We start from the raw sequence: 14,338 nt of genomic DNA on the forward strand, positions 1-14,338 counted from the left end.
AAGGACAAGTTTAGGAATGCTTGTCTCCACGTGCTTCTTTTTCTTTTTCTTTTGAAGTGCTTTGCGGCTCACTGGCTTTACCAGCATTCCCAATTTCTCCCTTCAGGACATCTAGCAATATCTGAGAACTCTCCAGAATCTGGGAAAGAAAGAAATAAAAATAGCTTATTTTTACATAAACTGTTTCTCTCGTGAGTTCCCTTTGAATCTACCTTGCAGCAAGAGGGATTCTGCAGCCCTTACAGTATCTAATTCTCGGTGACGTTATCGTCCTGTCTCACCGCGGGGAATATCTGGAGGAATTTCTCTGGTTCGTGCCCACATTCTGAATATGGAACAGCTTAAGCGATTTCTCTGTCTTGGAGCACGAGGCAGAGAACTTCCTGAAGCAGGCTGTGGCGTGAACTCCTGGGTTTTGGGGTTGTTTTGGGTTTTTTGTTTTGTTTTTTTTTTTTTAAGGGAGATGTTGATACCTGGGCTTTTTAGATCAGTATTAACCTGTGCTCAGCTGACCCAGTTTCAACTGTCTTCCAGTTAAAACTGCCCACTTTAAGTTTCTTGCTTCAAGACTAACTCCACTCCACAATGACCTTAGGTCAGACTAAATCTTTCCTTTTATTAATTTTCTCCTATTTTCAGCTTATATTGTACACAATCTAACGTTCCCACTCACTGTGCTCTAGGAAGCAAAGCTACCACGGGGTTAGGAGATCTCGCTGCCTGTCCATCTCGCCATTTTAAAGTGTTAACAGGGTGGACGTTTGTAACAAAGCGCGACAGCAGCGTTGTAGCCCCAAAGATCATTTACGTTCCTATGAATTTGTGGAAATCGCCAAGTGGTCAGAGAAGAGATGAAGGTAAGCGCCACGCAGGATGAGGCGCAAGTAGAAGGTGTTGGTGGGATCTTGCCACTTTGTCCGTGGGAGGAGGTGGAGTCCTGGGGTTCTGGGGGGGGCGAGGAGTGCCATTACAGACAGGAGACGTACATCCACAGGTAAAGGAACTTTGTCACTGGTTTCTGGGGGCAGGACATCTGCATTTCCCCTCCTAACACCTCTGCTTTTTACCTGCTGTGGGTGTCTCTTAATTTCAATAAACGTGAATCCATTTGTAGGCTGGGGGGGTTGCAACGTTTACTTTTAAAAGGAGCTGTTTGTTTGAGTAGCTTTACAACACAACTCTTAAGTTGTTAAATTTTTATGTGAGTTCCTCCCCTTCACCCCAAACCATCAGGTCTTGAAGTAGGAGGAGAAAACAGCTCCAGCCTCATCTGAAAAATAATTGTCAATAAAAGTACTGATGTTGGGAGATGAAGAGGAACTGACACAGAGTAGCTGATCACAAAAAAAAAAAAAAAGGGGGGGAAAAGGAGAATTTGGGCAGCAGCTAATAGGGGAAGGGGCGCTTTTGGACCAAAGGGCTCCTTGTTACCAGGTGGTAACGGAAGATCATTGCTTATCTGAAAGCAGGGCTAGAAGGATCCTTTCATTTTTTTAATTCAGAAGAGAATTCCGCTGTTACCCCATACGCGGGATCAAGCCGTCCCTGCCTGGCAGTTTCCAAACACGAGAATGGAGGAAGGGCAGAGCCACCCCAGCACCATTTACTGCCAACAGTAAATAACGGCCCTTGCACCCTTTACTGGTCCAACATTTCTACTCTTTTAATGATATTATTCCATTAAAGATGGAAGAAATTACATTTGAAAGCTGGGGGGGGAAAAAGTGTCTGGTAGCATCACAGTTTGTCGTTACCTGCACGAATTCATGGTCTTCTGGGTCAACGCCTTGGCTCTGCTTTCCTTCTTTTTCTCCACCGCGAATTATAGGGTTTTTTGGTGTGTTTTGACAACGTGCTTTCCCCCAGCCCAAACCCCGGCCTCCCGTTAGCGGGGGCCGCCTGGGCCGGGTGCCCTGACCCCCGGGCGGCCCCGTCCGGGGTCATCCTGCCGTGGGGGGGCCCGGCCGGGGTTACCTTGCCATGGGGGGGGCCCAGGACACGGTCACCCTGCCGTGGGGGGACCCGGGCCGGGGTCACCCCGCTGTGGAGGGGCTCCGGGCCGGGGTCACCCCGCCGTGGGGGGACCGGGGCCGGGGTTACCTTGCCGTAGGCCGCCTCCGTCTCGGCGATGGTCCTGTCGAGCTCGCCGCGGGCGGCCAGGTTGCGGGCCAGGCTCTCACTGGTGCGGGCCAGGCGCTGGGTGAGCGCCCAGAGGCGGCCCTGCAGCCGCCCGCGCTCCGCCTCCTCCTCCCGGATCCGCCCGCTCAGCTCCTCCCGCCGGGCCCGCAGCTCCGCCAGCGCTGCGCGGACCCAGCCGTCAGCCCCAGCTCCGGCCCCGGCCCCGGCCCCACCGCCGGCCCCTGCCCTGGCCCCGCTCACCCTCCTGCAGCTCCGCGTTGTACCCCCGCAGCGCCGGCCCCGGCCCGCTCATCGCCCCGGCCCAACGGCCCGCCGCGCCCCGCCTCTTCCTGCGGCCCGGCCCGCATGGAGCCGCCGGCGGGCGCGGGGCTCTCGGCCGCCTGGCACACGCTGAGCACCGCCCTGGTGCCGCCCGCCGCCCTGGGGCTGGTGAGCGGGGGGGAGCCGGGGGGGGCGGGAGGCCGGGCACGGCCGCGGGGGAGGCGGCGCCGCTCCCCGCTCGCCTCACGCCGCCGCCCTCGGGTCTCCGGGCCCTGCCGGGGCCGGCCCCGACTCCGGCTCCGCCGGCCGCGGGGTGGCTGAGGTGGCCCCAGCCGCGTCCCCTCCGCTCCCGGGTCCAGTTTTCGGGGGTTGGGGTGGGGGAGAACGACTGGAGCTGGCGGCTGGGGAAGGGGAAGCCGGGGTCGGGGGTGCGGCGGCTCGGGGGGGGGTTGTGCAAAGGCCATGGGCGTCCAGCCGTCCCCCATCGCCAGCCGCAAAGCCTACGTGCCAAAAAAATGGGCTGCTTCCCCTGTCCATGCTGCGGCTCCGCTCCCTGCTCGCTCCCCGAGGGAGCTAACATGGGCTGAGGAAGGCTTTTGCCCCAAAATATGGCTTTTCGGGGACCCGAGGGTGGCTCGTGACACTCCCCACCAGCGCGTGTGTCCTGCAGCAGCCCCCAACAGGGAGAGCGGTGGCCGGTGTTGGGCCTGGGAGGTGGCACTTGGCTTCTAGCAGTGGGCCAGGACCCCAGCAGGTCTCCGTGGAGGATCGGTGTCTGCTGTTTGACAGCAGAGTTGGGACCCCGCTTTTTGGGAGGAGCGGTCTCCTGCGGCAGATCCTCCCGGAGAGGGCTGTGCCTGCTTAACTCGGCGTCCCCTCCGCTTTTCAGGTGGCACCGAGGTCCGATGCCGTGGGGCCGCTGAAGGACGCCGAGCTGCGGGCAGCCCTGGAGGTGCTGCGGTGTTACGACTTGCACTCCGTCGTGGAGGAGTGGTTCATCGAGGTGCTGCAGACGGACCTGCAGGCCAATATAGCCCCTGAGTTCTGGAACTGCATCGGCCAGTATGAAAACACGGCCGAGGAGCCCCAGTGCTCCTCGCTCCTGCTGGACGCGTTTTGTCTTCTCAAGTGTCGCCTGGACCCCTACCTGAACAGCCTGGAACTTCTGGAGAGGTGGACCAAGGCGGGCTTGCTGCTGGGGACAGGCGCTCAGATGCTGCAAGAAAAGGTCTACACCATGTTCAAAGCTATCCTGTTCTTCTCCACTACCAAGTCCTTCCAGGAAATGATCCAGCAGTTCTACAGCCGCACTTTCAGGATATACATGCGGCAGTGGAAGAAAGGAGAAGATGGAATGAACGAGTGCGAGAGCAGCATGAGTGAGACGGAGCAGGAGAGTGACACGGAGGAGGGCGGAGGAGAGAGCCCGCTGTGCCCGGGCTGCAGCAGCAAGAGAGAGCAGTGCTGGTGCCCCAAAGCCATGGAGCAGTTTCAGCAGCTCAATGACATTCTGTACGTAGGGTACGGGGCGGTGGCTGTCACTCAGATGGTCCGGATGGGGAGCAGCAGCAGGTTTTCTTGATATTTGAAAATGGGAGGAGCTACGCGTGAGGTCAGGCTGTGTCACGGTTCTGGGTAGAGAACTTGACACGGGGTTCCTGCAGCTGGTTGCCAGCTGGTGGCTGAACTGAAGCAGATCTTTAGATAGAAAGTTCCTCTCCCTGCGTACGAGACTGGCTTCCTCTTGCTCTGAGGCCATCTGCCCGCCAAGCAGCAAACTCTTCTAAATGAAAAGCTTTTGATGGCTAGAAAATAATGTTCCTAGGGAAGATGGGATAGCAGTAGTGTCGTGTGTTATACATGTAGCACATCTGTGCAGGCTACCAGAGCATTTAAACTAAGAGCTAGGCCTGCGTCTGTGGAGCATGCAGGGAGGAAGGTGCCTTCAGGTACTTAGATTTTCTTCATTTGCTCGTACCTTTGCTTGCATACACTCTGAATTGGGTCACTGTCTGTGTCTGCAGCCGCCGGCTGAATTTGCTGGAGAGAGTGAGCGCCGATGCTGTCACGACCATCCTCCACAGGATGATCGAGGAGCGGATGGAGCAGCGGTGCAGGGGGGAATACGAGCACTCCTTCCTGAATGAGTTCCAGGAGGTAAGGCCGGCGTGCGGCAGCCGGGGCCCTTCCTTCAGGGATGTGCAGCTGCTCCTCTTACTGGTTTAGCGGCTCAGCCGAAAGGTGGATTCCACCTGAAAACACCTGGGCCAGGGCTGTCACCCCCACCATCCCTGGCAGAAGAGGTGGTTAAAACTCCCCATTTTGATTTATGCTAGAGGGGAAGGTTTGCTCTGACCTGTGCGTAATGGGCCGTTGCATTTCACCTGGTGACGTCCGTAGTAACGTAGGAACATGTAGTGCCACCTAGGCTGCAGAGGACCCTCCCTCTGGGTAGGTGGGCCCATAATTAGAATTTGTGTGGATGTTCTCTCTCCTCTTTCCAATTTTTCAGCACCCCTTGAAAATAGGAAGCGAGGATGGGAGGTGATACTCGGGTATTGATCTCACCAGTGGGCCATGTACAGAATTAAAAGCCTTCCTTGCACCTACCCAGTTGGTTTCCTGCTACGTTAAACCGAGTTTGTGTTGGGCTGTTTATCCAGTGTGACCTTAAAATTAAATTCTTTTCTGTGTTATGGCTCTTCCAGGATACAGTCCTGGCTCTGCAGTCTTGCCCGGCACTTTTTGTTCCTCGATGCGTGACCTTGCCTTTGCCTGTGTTGAAGAACAATGTGTGAAGTCAGGTTGCCATGCAAACCCCACTGCTCTCTCTGGTTGCCCTGGTTCCCTTGCTGTTTGCCACGCCGGCCTTTTTTGTTGTCTGCAAACATCAGCAGTCATTTTATATTTACTTTCCTTTAGTTGCTGTGCAACACTTTCTTTATTGGACCTAGTGTGAAATGCTCTTGGATGACCTGGAGATTGTTTAAGGACACTTTAAGGGCACCAGAGAAAATACAACCACATTCCACGTCTCAGGCGTTGCAGAAAGTCCCTTTGCTCCCACCTCTTCGGAAGGGGCAGCGTGTTTGGCCACAGAATATTGGAGCAGGTCAGAATGTGGATGAGATGATCTTATGGTAAAAAAGCACAGGGCTGGCAAGCTAAAGGTAAAATAGCAGTCTGAGAAACGGCTTGCTAAAAGTACAAGTGTTAGCAGCAGACCCAGCAGCAGCAGCCTGGAGTGTGGGTTGGTAATCAGGCTGCAACAGGAGCACTCGGAGAAGATAAACTCATGGGGAGAAATGGGTTGGTTTGCTAATAATTGTATTCCTTAACTGATGCAAAGCAACTCGATTTTATAGTCCTTTCCTTTCATCCTTTGGAGTTCTTTATCAGCTTTTCCACGGTTTTGCCCAGATCGATGCCCAGGTGTTCTGTAGTTCTCAGGTTCATCCTGCCTTGCCATTGGCAGAACTTGTGTGTTTCTTCTGTGTTTCCTCAGTTGAGTAGATAATTAAAAATTAACGTCAGCAAACCAGACCTTGACTTAGCGTTTTTTGTTTCAGGCTGTCAGAATCTGGTTGTCGAAAAATATTAATATCTAGTAGCTATTAATACCGAAATACTGTCCCAGGAAGTACCATGTACTTGCCACCTTAAAGGGGAAATTAAAGAAAAGCATGTATTTTGAATCTGGATGTTGGAGTTGAGTACCTTTGAAATGTCATAATTACACACTTCTTGGTAGAAAACCAAATCTCAAATATAAAAAAAAATAGCCTTCTGATGCTCTCTGTTCAGGTTTTGATTTTACTATTCAGTGACTAGGCTGGTATTTGAAGTCTTGGTTTCGGGTGCCCGAGTTTGGTTGGTTGTCTGTGCGTCCTTGGGATGGCTTGCTTGCTCTTCATTGCTTTCAGGAATCGTAGGAACTTTGGGCCAAGGGTGGTGTGATGCACAATTTGCTCATATTCTCATGAAGAGAATAGTTCTGCAAGTATAGACTGGAATGGAATTCTGCAAGAATAGAATTGTCTGCAAGTTTTTGAATATACCCTGGCCTTTTTGGAGCCCAGCGCCTATGCGCAGTCCTCAGTCACCCCTTACCTTCTCGTACACATCTGCATAGTCGATATCCTGTATTTTAATTAAAGTTCCTATTCTTCCAGCTGGGCTTTCCCCAACTATAACCCAGGCCAGGGTGCATTTGGAGAGCAGCTGGAGTTGGTGCTGTCCTTGGCTAGTTGTCCATCTCTGCCCGCTGTGGTAGCTGCCTGGTGATGGGTCAGTGTGGGACACGGCTGTGCATCCAGCCTGTGGTGTTCACCATCCCTCCGCTCTCCCTCTCCTTGTGCAGTGGATTGAGAAAGTGATTGGCTGGCTCAGCAGGGTGTTTCTGCAAGATGGTCCCTTGGCGCGCTCCTCTCCAGAAGCTAGCAGCACCTTGAAGCGCTGGCGGTGCCACGTCCAAAGGTTCTTCTACCGCATCTACGCCAGCATGCGCATTGAAGAGCTCTTCAGCATCATTCGAGGTAGGTGTGACTCATTCAGCATTCATTCACTCACAGAATCACAGAATGGCCAGGGGTTGGCAGGGACCTCTGGAGATCACCCAGTCCCACCCCCGGCCAGAGCAGGGTCACCCAGAGCAGGTGGCACAGGAACGCGTCCAGGCGGGGTTGGAATGTCTCCAGAGACGGAGACTCCCCCACCTCTCTGGGCAGCCTGTGCCAGGGCTCTGCCACCCTCACAGCAAAGAAGTTCCTCCTCATGTTGAGGTGGAACTTCCCATGCTCAAGTTTGTGCCCGTTACCCCTTGTTCTGTCCCCGGGCACCACTGAGAAGAGCCTGGCCCCGTCCTCCTGACACCCCCCCGTTCAGTATTGATAAGCATTGATAAAGATCCCCCTGAGTCGTCTTTTTTCCAGACTGGAGACCCAAATCCTTCAAATCCTTGGACTTGTACTGGATCAACGATAGATCTGTCTTCCTCTCCTGATGCACCATGCTGTCTCCTCTTGCCTTCCCATGGAGCATGGCACTGTTTCTAATCACTGCTTGCTTTATAGATTTCCCAGAGTCAAAGCCTGCTGTGGAGGACCTCAAGTTCTGCCTGGAAAGGACTAATCAGAGGCAGCAGCTGCTCAGCTCCCTGAAGAGCGCTCTGGAAATGCGACTTCTGCATCCTGGTGGGTTTTTCATCCTCACGTATGTCATAACACTGTAAGGAGCCTGGGCATGAGTGGGGATCTACTGGGAGCCATCGTCTGGTTCCATGTTTGATGAGTGAGAGGCAACCAGGCTGTGTGCATCGCGTGCTCTCTGTGTTGAAGTGTGCATGGGCGGCAGTAGCTGATTATATCCCAGCCCCTTCTTGCCTCCTTTTTGCAGCATGGTGAGGAGCTGAGCTAGTAGTTTAGCTTTGGTCCAGTTGGAAAAAGGCTTTTGTGCTGCGTGTGGTCTGACCTAATGCACAGTCAGGGCTCAGCTGGTTTCTGGTAGTCTCGGAGCCTGTGTTCACGATTGGGACTGGTTTCTCAGCCATACGGATCTGATCTCTGCCCTTGGCTGGAGCAGTAGGGCAGCAAGCCCTCCGCCTCCACGGATTGAACAGAGGGGCTTGGAGGATCCAAGGTCCTTATATCCCAGCCGTTAGTTTGTGCTCTGTGACTCTGACTCCCTCTGCCCCTCTCCTTTAGGAGTCAACACATCCGACATCATCACTCTGTATATCTCAGCCATCAAGGCCTTGCGGGAGCTCGACCCCTCCATGGTCATCCTGGAGGTCGCCTGTGAGCCCATCAGGAAGTATCTGAGGTAAGAGGCTTGTGGGGTCAGTCTTACGCGTCCCCTTTCCCTCCCCTTCCCTTCACTTGCTCTGTTTCTCTTGCCTGTTGGCAGGACCCGGGAAGACACGGTGCGGCAGATTGTGGCCGGTCTCACAGGGGATGCTGAAGGCTCTGGTGATCTTGCAAATGAGCTCTCGAAAGCTGACCCGGTGACCCTGGAGAACGGCCAGGAGAGTGACGATGACATCTCAGAACCAGGGGACTGGGTTCCTGACCCGGTTGATGCAGATCCAGGTTAGAGGCCAAGACCAGAGGTCCCAGGAGCCTGCTGTATTCCCCGGCGGGCTGTAGTCTGGAACAGCTCATCTGCTTGTTCTTGAGAGCTGGGCTGGGCTGGGCCAGGACTCTGTTAACAATCTCACACTGTCGTCTGCTGGATTTCACTAGGAAAATCGAGTTCCAAGCGTCGGTCCTCGGACATCATCAGCCTGCTGGTGAGCATCTACGGCAGCAAGGATCTGTTCATCAACGAATACCGCACGCTTCTGGCTGACCGCCTGCTACATCAGTTCAACTACAGCGCTGAGAGGTGGGGTCCCAGTGCCCAGCCCCAGGGCTTTCCATGGTAAAATCACCTTCAGACTGGGTTACTATGAGCGGCTGTTTCTGGAGCCAGGAATGTCTTTGACCGTTTCATCTGCAGCTTTGGGTTTGCATCTAGAATTTCATGCTCTCGCCTCTTCTCAGGCTGCATCCTGCTCAGGCCTGCCCTTGGCTTGCACTAATAGGGCAGAATGTAGGAAATTGGAGGCATCGTCACCCTCTTAGCTCTATCCCACATCTTCCTGTGGCCCTCACAACCTGCACAGGCTGCTTAGGGTCAGCAGAAGGTGTCAAAGTAAGAAAAAAGGGGTGAAGCATCAGGAAACCCCGGTTGCAACCCAACTGAGTCTCTTGATTCAAGAGTTGCAGTGGTTCTCTCCGTTCTGTGAAATGCAGCTGGTGCCAGCCACCCCTGGGACGGGCGGTCTCAGGCAAGTGGCTCGCCAAATGCTGAGCTTGCACCGTGTCGAGGGGGATGGCTAGGTGCCACGGTCCTCCAAATAAAAGGGACGGGGAGGTCTTCAAGAAGCTGCTAGCCTACAGAGGAAGTGACTGTTCCTCACTTAGATGCTGGGAAATACCCTGTTCAGATAATGCAAAGCTTCCCAGGAAAAGCAGCCTTGTGCCAGGGACTCCCTTTCTTGGCTGTGTTGCAGAGGGTGGGGGCCAAGCCAGGCTCGTCCGTCTGAGGGACCTGTGCCTGATCTGTTGTTTCTCGTATCAGGGAAATCCGCAACGTGGAGCTGCTGAAGCTGCGGTTTGGAGAAGCTCAGATGCACTATTGTGAAGTCATGTTAAAAGTAACTTTTTTTTTTTTTTTTTTTAATATTCAAGTCCTTGGGTGATTGAGCTCATTGGGGAAGGGGAGGCACTTGAGGGGTGACCCAAAAAGGGTCTTTTAGGAAAGTGGGGTTCCCAAAATCCCGGTGAGGGGCCTGATCTGTGACAGGCAGACGTGCATTCCAAATCATGTCTGTTTTTTAAGCCCTGTGGGCTGGGTTATCGACTCTGAGGGATGGTTGCTCTGGTGCTGTTGGCTGTCCTGCCCCTCCTGCAGTATTCTGGCACCGAAGAGCTGGGCTCTTCCAGCTCCTCTAGGCTTGGGAGTCTGGAGTTTAATTCACTTGGAGCACCGTGGGAAGAACACAGGTCTGGAGGGACACTGGTATAGGCTAATGTTGCGTTGTAAGCCTTTCCTCAACCTCCCCACAGATGTTTCTGAGTATATAACAGAATTTCTAGTGCACACACGTGATCATGTCCTTTCCAACGTCCTCATCATCATTTGGAGACAACCCTAGTCACCTTGTTTAAGCTTCTCCTTTGCTAAGGGTTAGCAGTGACTTGGAAGAGAAGGAGCTGCCTTAGCTTCCTCTGCCTTTTCCAGGATATGGCTGACTCGCGACGGATTAATGCCAACATTCGTGATGAGGAAGAGAAACTCCCAGAGGAGGAGAGGCCACCGTTCAGCCTTGTTGCCGTTATCCTGTCGAGTGAGTTTTGGCCACCGCTGAAAGAGGAGAAGCTAGAGCTTCCAGAGCAGGTCAAGGAAGCCATGGAAGCCTATTCCAAGAAGTATGAAAAATTAAAGGTGAGGCAGCCTTAACCCTCCTTCAGCAAGGTGTATGCTGTTCAGACTTTGTTATATAGCATGGCTTTTGCCAAGTCCCCTTTAACATCTCTTAAATTATAGCTGTTAGTACTCCCATGCTGTTTCGGTGGAATTCCAAAGTCCTTCAGCTTTGAATTGGGTTTAGAAGCTGTGCTCCCTTAGCTATTGCCAAAAGAAGGGTTTATCTCTGTATAGGGTGCCTGGATCGTCGTAGTAATTGCAGTTGGGGACGAGAGTTTTCTAAAACATGCCGGTGTTCGTTAGTTAAATGGATATTGAGGTGGAAGTTCTTGGGCATCCTAAGTCTGGTCTAAGCTTGTTGGCCGAAGTTCTGTAGTAGTAAGAGTGACATCCTGTCCCTGTTGGGCCTCTCTTCTTCTGGCACACTCCTCCCCCGTTTGTCCTCTTGAAAAGAAGCTCTTTTAACCTGGTTTTATTTTAAAATTCACTGTTTGTCTGGAGTTAGGCGAATGCTGCTTTGTCTTCTGTCTGTGGTCTCTCCTGGGTTGTTCCATTCATTTCTGGAGGGTCCCTGAACTCCACGTTAGGCAGTTCGGGTGCAAGCGTTTTTGGTCAGTTTGACTGCGGCTCAGACAAAGACCGAATCCGTGCCTTTATAAACAGCATGGGAAGGTGGAAGGGAGGCATACAGAGCAAATGTAAGCAACCATGCAGTATTCTTCTGTTCCCCAGGCACTGGATCATGGCAGTTAGTCAAATAGAGGAGGCTGAGGTGCATCTTGTGCTGCACATACAGAATGGGTTGGAACCAGGAGCATCTGTGTGGAAGTCAAGGAGAGATCCAGGTCACGTCCAGAGCTCTGGTCTTGGCTTTCTCATCTTGCAGCTTCTTATCTGGTGGAGTGCAGAGCACACATCTGGATGGTTCCGATCTAGCTGTCATGCCAGTGTAGTGTCTGTGCACACACACGTGGTTCTTTGCAGCCAACCTGAACTCAATTTGGTGTCTCATGCAGATGTTCCTCTTTGCCTGCCCACTTGTGCTCTGACTCCGCTTCAGGCTTGGTTTTCTATATCCTTACTTGAACTGGTTATTGTACACCAGGTGGTACATGCCATGAGTCTGGGAACCTCACAGCTCTAGGTCCTGTTTCTTCTCCTGCTGTAGCTATATGCCAGATGTTGGTGCCATCTATTTCTCTGCCTGCAAAAAATAAGTTAGGAGAGGATGCAGGAGAGGATGCAGGGAGGGAGCAGCCTCTTTGAGCATCCTCAGCCTTCAAAGCAAGCAGTGCTCTTTTCACGTCAGTATCAGAAGAGTATTCCATCTCTTCTGAGGAAATCCTGCCCCAGATGAGCATTTATTTTCTGGTAAGAGTTTGTCTGGAGTGGCCCAGTTGGTCTTCCAGTGTTTCTTCAGCCTGTGCTTACCCTACCAGAGAGCTGAGTGACTGGCATTCGAGCAGGAGAGGGGCATTGACCTTGGGCGAGGGCTGAACAACAACTTGTGCCGAAGAGGATGTTTCCCATGAGGGGATAGGGGACGGTTGGGTGGTGGCAGTGCTGGGTGACTCATGAGGTGTCTTTCGTGTGTGGCAGAGGCCATGATGGTAGAGGGGTGTTTGCAATAATGCAGCATTTCGTGGTTTGTGTTAGAACCTGCTTCTCCCTTTTCCAGGCCATGAGGACCCTGAACTGGAAGTACCACCTGGGCCTGGTGAGCTTGGACGTGGAGCTGGCAGATCGCACGCTCTCCCTGTCCGTCTCTCCTGTGCATGCTGCCATCATCCTGCACTTCCAGACCAAGAGTGAGTCCCGGGGCAGAGACTCAGCGTTACCTCCCATGTCCCCCTGCTTCCCATGGGTGGGTGGGAGGGAAGCTGCGTTGCTTGGGTGGCTGTAGGCTATGGGAGCTCTGGCACAGGACCAAGACCTGGTTCATGGGCTTGGATCTGCCATGGGGCTCAGCCAGGTCTCCACCGCTCCTCGGAGAGAGCACCCAGCAGGGCCACAGCTCGGCACCCACTCTGCTTTAGGCAGTCGCTGCACACAGCTGCTTGCTCCTGGCAGTGGAGGTGGGCAGGTGTCCTGGGCTTTTCCCTGATATCCGTGGTGTCCACAGGTACGTGGACGCTGACAGAGCTCAGTGAAGTGCTCAAGGTGCCCGTGACGTCGCTGAAGCGTAAGATGACTCTGTGGCTGCAGCAGGGTGTCCTGCGTGAAGAGCCCCAAGGCACCTTCACCGTGATTGAGGAGGAGCAGAAGGACCAGGTGGAGAAGGTCGTTCTGATAGACAGCGACGAGGAGGGGGACTCTGCCATGGCGTCGCAGGCTGACCAGAAGGAGGAAGAGCTTCAGGTACCCATCCCTGTGTCTTGGCTGCTTGTGAAGCCCGCAGGACAATGCAAACATCCTGTGCTTTTGGTTTTGGGGAGTCTGATTAAGATGGTGGATTCAATTTGCACTTTGGATTTGTGTTTTCCGCTGCAAATGGCTAAGTCCAGCATGAAGGTTTTCTGAAGTTGGTATCAGTTGATCAATGCTCGCTGGTGCAGGTGCTGGACCGCAGCTTTCCCTCCAGAAGAGGGCCCGGCTGCTGAGCCAGGCAACATCTCTAAATATGTTTTTTCAGTTTAAAAAAAGAAGAAGTCTGAGACATGATTTCATGTTTGAAAACAGTCATAACTTATTTGGATTCACCCAAGCAGCGCTTTTTCGCACTTAGACTGCCAAGAAGGCTTTACCCAGCACTAACAGCTGGATCTTTGCCTTCTCTGTGTTGTGGTTCCTGGACACTTCCAGTGCTTTTCCTACCCGCGTGTCATGGTGTGTGTGTTGTACCGTTGTGAAACACGCAGTTGTCGTACTGGTGTTTATCCACTGAGGGTCATGCACGTACTGCACGTCAAATCCTGCTTTCTAGCTGTGTCCCAGCACCTGGTGCTGTTCTTGGGTGTTTCCTGTTTAAAGACCACGTGCTGACGGCTGAGAGCAGAACTTACTGCCAGCCACAGCCCCTGCTCTGCTTTTGGGACATGGGATCACAGAATCATAGAATTCCCTAGGTCGGAAGGGACCTTTCAGATCATCGAGTCCATCAACCTAACTCTGACAAAAACCATCACTGAACCATGTCCCTCAGCACCATGTCTGCCCATCTTTTAAATACCTTCAGGGATTCCACCACTTCCCTGGGCAGCCTGTTCCAATGCTTGACAACCCATTCAGTGTAAAAATTTTTCCTAATATCCAATCTAAACCTCCCTTGGCACAACTTGAGGCCATCTGCTCTTATCCTATCCTAGTCCTTATCCTATCCTTGCTAAAGCACCCCTTTTCTTCATGGTATAGATGTCGGTGTGATTTACTGTTCCTTCGTGTCCCACTCTGCAGCTGTTCTGGACGTACATCCAGGCCATGCTGACCAACCTCGAGAGCCTGTCCTTGGAGAGGATCCACAGCATGCTGAAGATGTTTGTGATGACAGGCCCAGTGGTTACAGAAATCGATATACAAGAGCTGCAAGGTTTCCTCCAGAAAAAGGTCCAGGACCAGCAACTCATCTGCTCCGGCGGTGTCTATCGCCTGCCCAAGAACTGCAACTAGACTACGAGCGTCCCAGTTTTCCCCCTGTGTCACTTCTCGGAGCCCGTGCTCAACTCCTGAGTGCTGCCGAGCTCTCTGCACCCCGCGGGGCAGTTTCTCTGCTCTGGGGGTTTGCCGTGCCCGCTTCCCCACACGGGTGTCCTTTTCCACATGGAGACAGCTCAGCAGCAGCCGGGGCCGTGCACCCCACAACTTCTGGGACTGAGCCTGCTCCCCACGGTGCTTTTCCTCCAATACGTGAGTGTCTGGGCCCACTTCACTGGTTAATAAAAAACAGCAGTCTCCTCTTTCAGATGGTACCAGCTCTTTTCTTGCCCCTTGGCGAGCGCTCTTGGCGTCAGCCTTCCCACGCTGAAAGGGCAGG

General features: G+C 53.2%; 2 protein-coding genes across 6 annotated transcripts; one reads left to right on the top strand and one right to left on the bottom strand.

The window, feature by feature from the left end:
* Window positions 1-2: 2 nt before the first annotated feature.
* Window positions 3-2,514, bottom strand: LOC134523937 (microtubule nucleation factor SSNA1-like). 5 transcript variants are annotated; one of them, XR_010073441.1, is made up of 4 exons: window positions 2,380-2,514; window positions 2,101-2,300; window positions 1,755-1,945; window positions 4-139 (listed from the first exon to the last, which is right to left on the bottom strand). XR_010073441.1 is itself a non-coding variant. In XM_063353482.1 (3 exons), exons 1-3 carry the CDS (start codon window positions 2,429-2,431, stop codon window positions 11-13), a joined length of 381 nt encoding a protein of 126 aa, XP_063209552.1. In that variant the 5' UTR covers window positions 2,432-2,514; the 3' UTR covers window positions 3-10. The 5 variants fall into 5 exon arrangements, 4 of the variants coding, with proteins under 4 accessions (XP_063209552.1, XP_063209553.1, XP_063209550.1 ...); XM_063353482.1 differs by lacking the exon at window positions 1,755-1,945 and having other exon boundaries at window positions 3-139; XM_063353483.1 differs by lacking the exon at window positions 1,755-1,945 and having other exon boundaries at window positions 3-139; window positions 2,101-2,179; window positions 2,380-2,513.
* Window positions 2,441-14,263, top strand: ANAPC2 (anaphase promoting complex subunit 2). The gene is made up of 13 exons (XM_063353473.1): window positions 2,441-2,568; window positions 3,290-3,912; window positions 4,425-4,557; window positions 6,761-6,935; window positions 7,473-7,592; window positions 8,103-8,220; window positions 8,305-8,486; window positions 8,640-8,781; window positions 9,520-9,595; window positions 10,183-10,386; window positions 12,047-12,176; window positions 12,491-12,726; window positions 13,762-14,263. The coding sequence occupies exons 1-13, from the start codon at window positions 2,485-2,487 to the stop codon at window positions 13,972-13,974; spliced, it is 2,436 nt and encodes an 811-aa protein (XP_063209543.1). The 5' UTR covers window positions 2,441-2,484; the 3' UTR covers window positions 13,975-14,263.
* Window positions 14,264-14,338: the final 75 nt, after the last annotated feature.

The sequence above is a fragment of the Chroicocephalus ridibundus genome, chromosome 15 (genome assembly GCF_963924245.1).
Source record: "Chroicocephalus ridibundus chromosome 15, bChrRid1.1, whole genome shotgun sequence".
In the NCBI taxonomy this organism is placed as follows: Eukaryota; Metazoa; Chordata; class Aves; order Charadriiformes; family Laridae; genus Chroicocephalus; species Chroicocephalus ridibundus.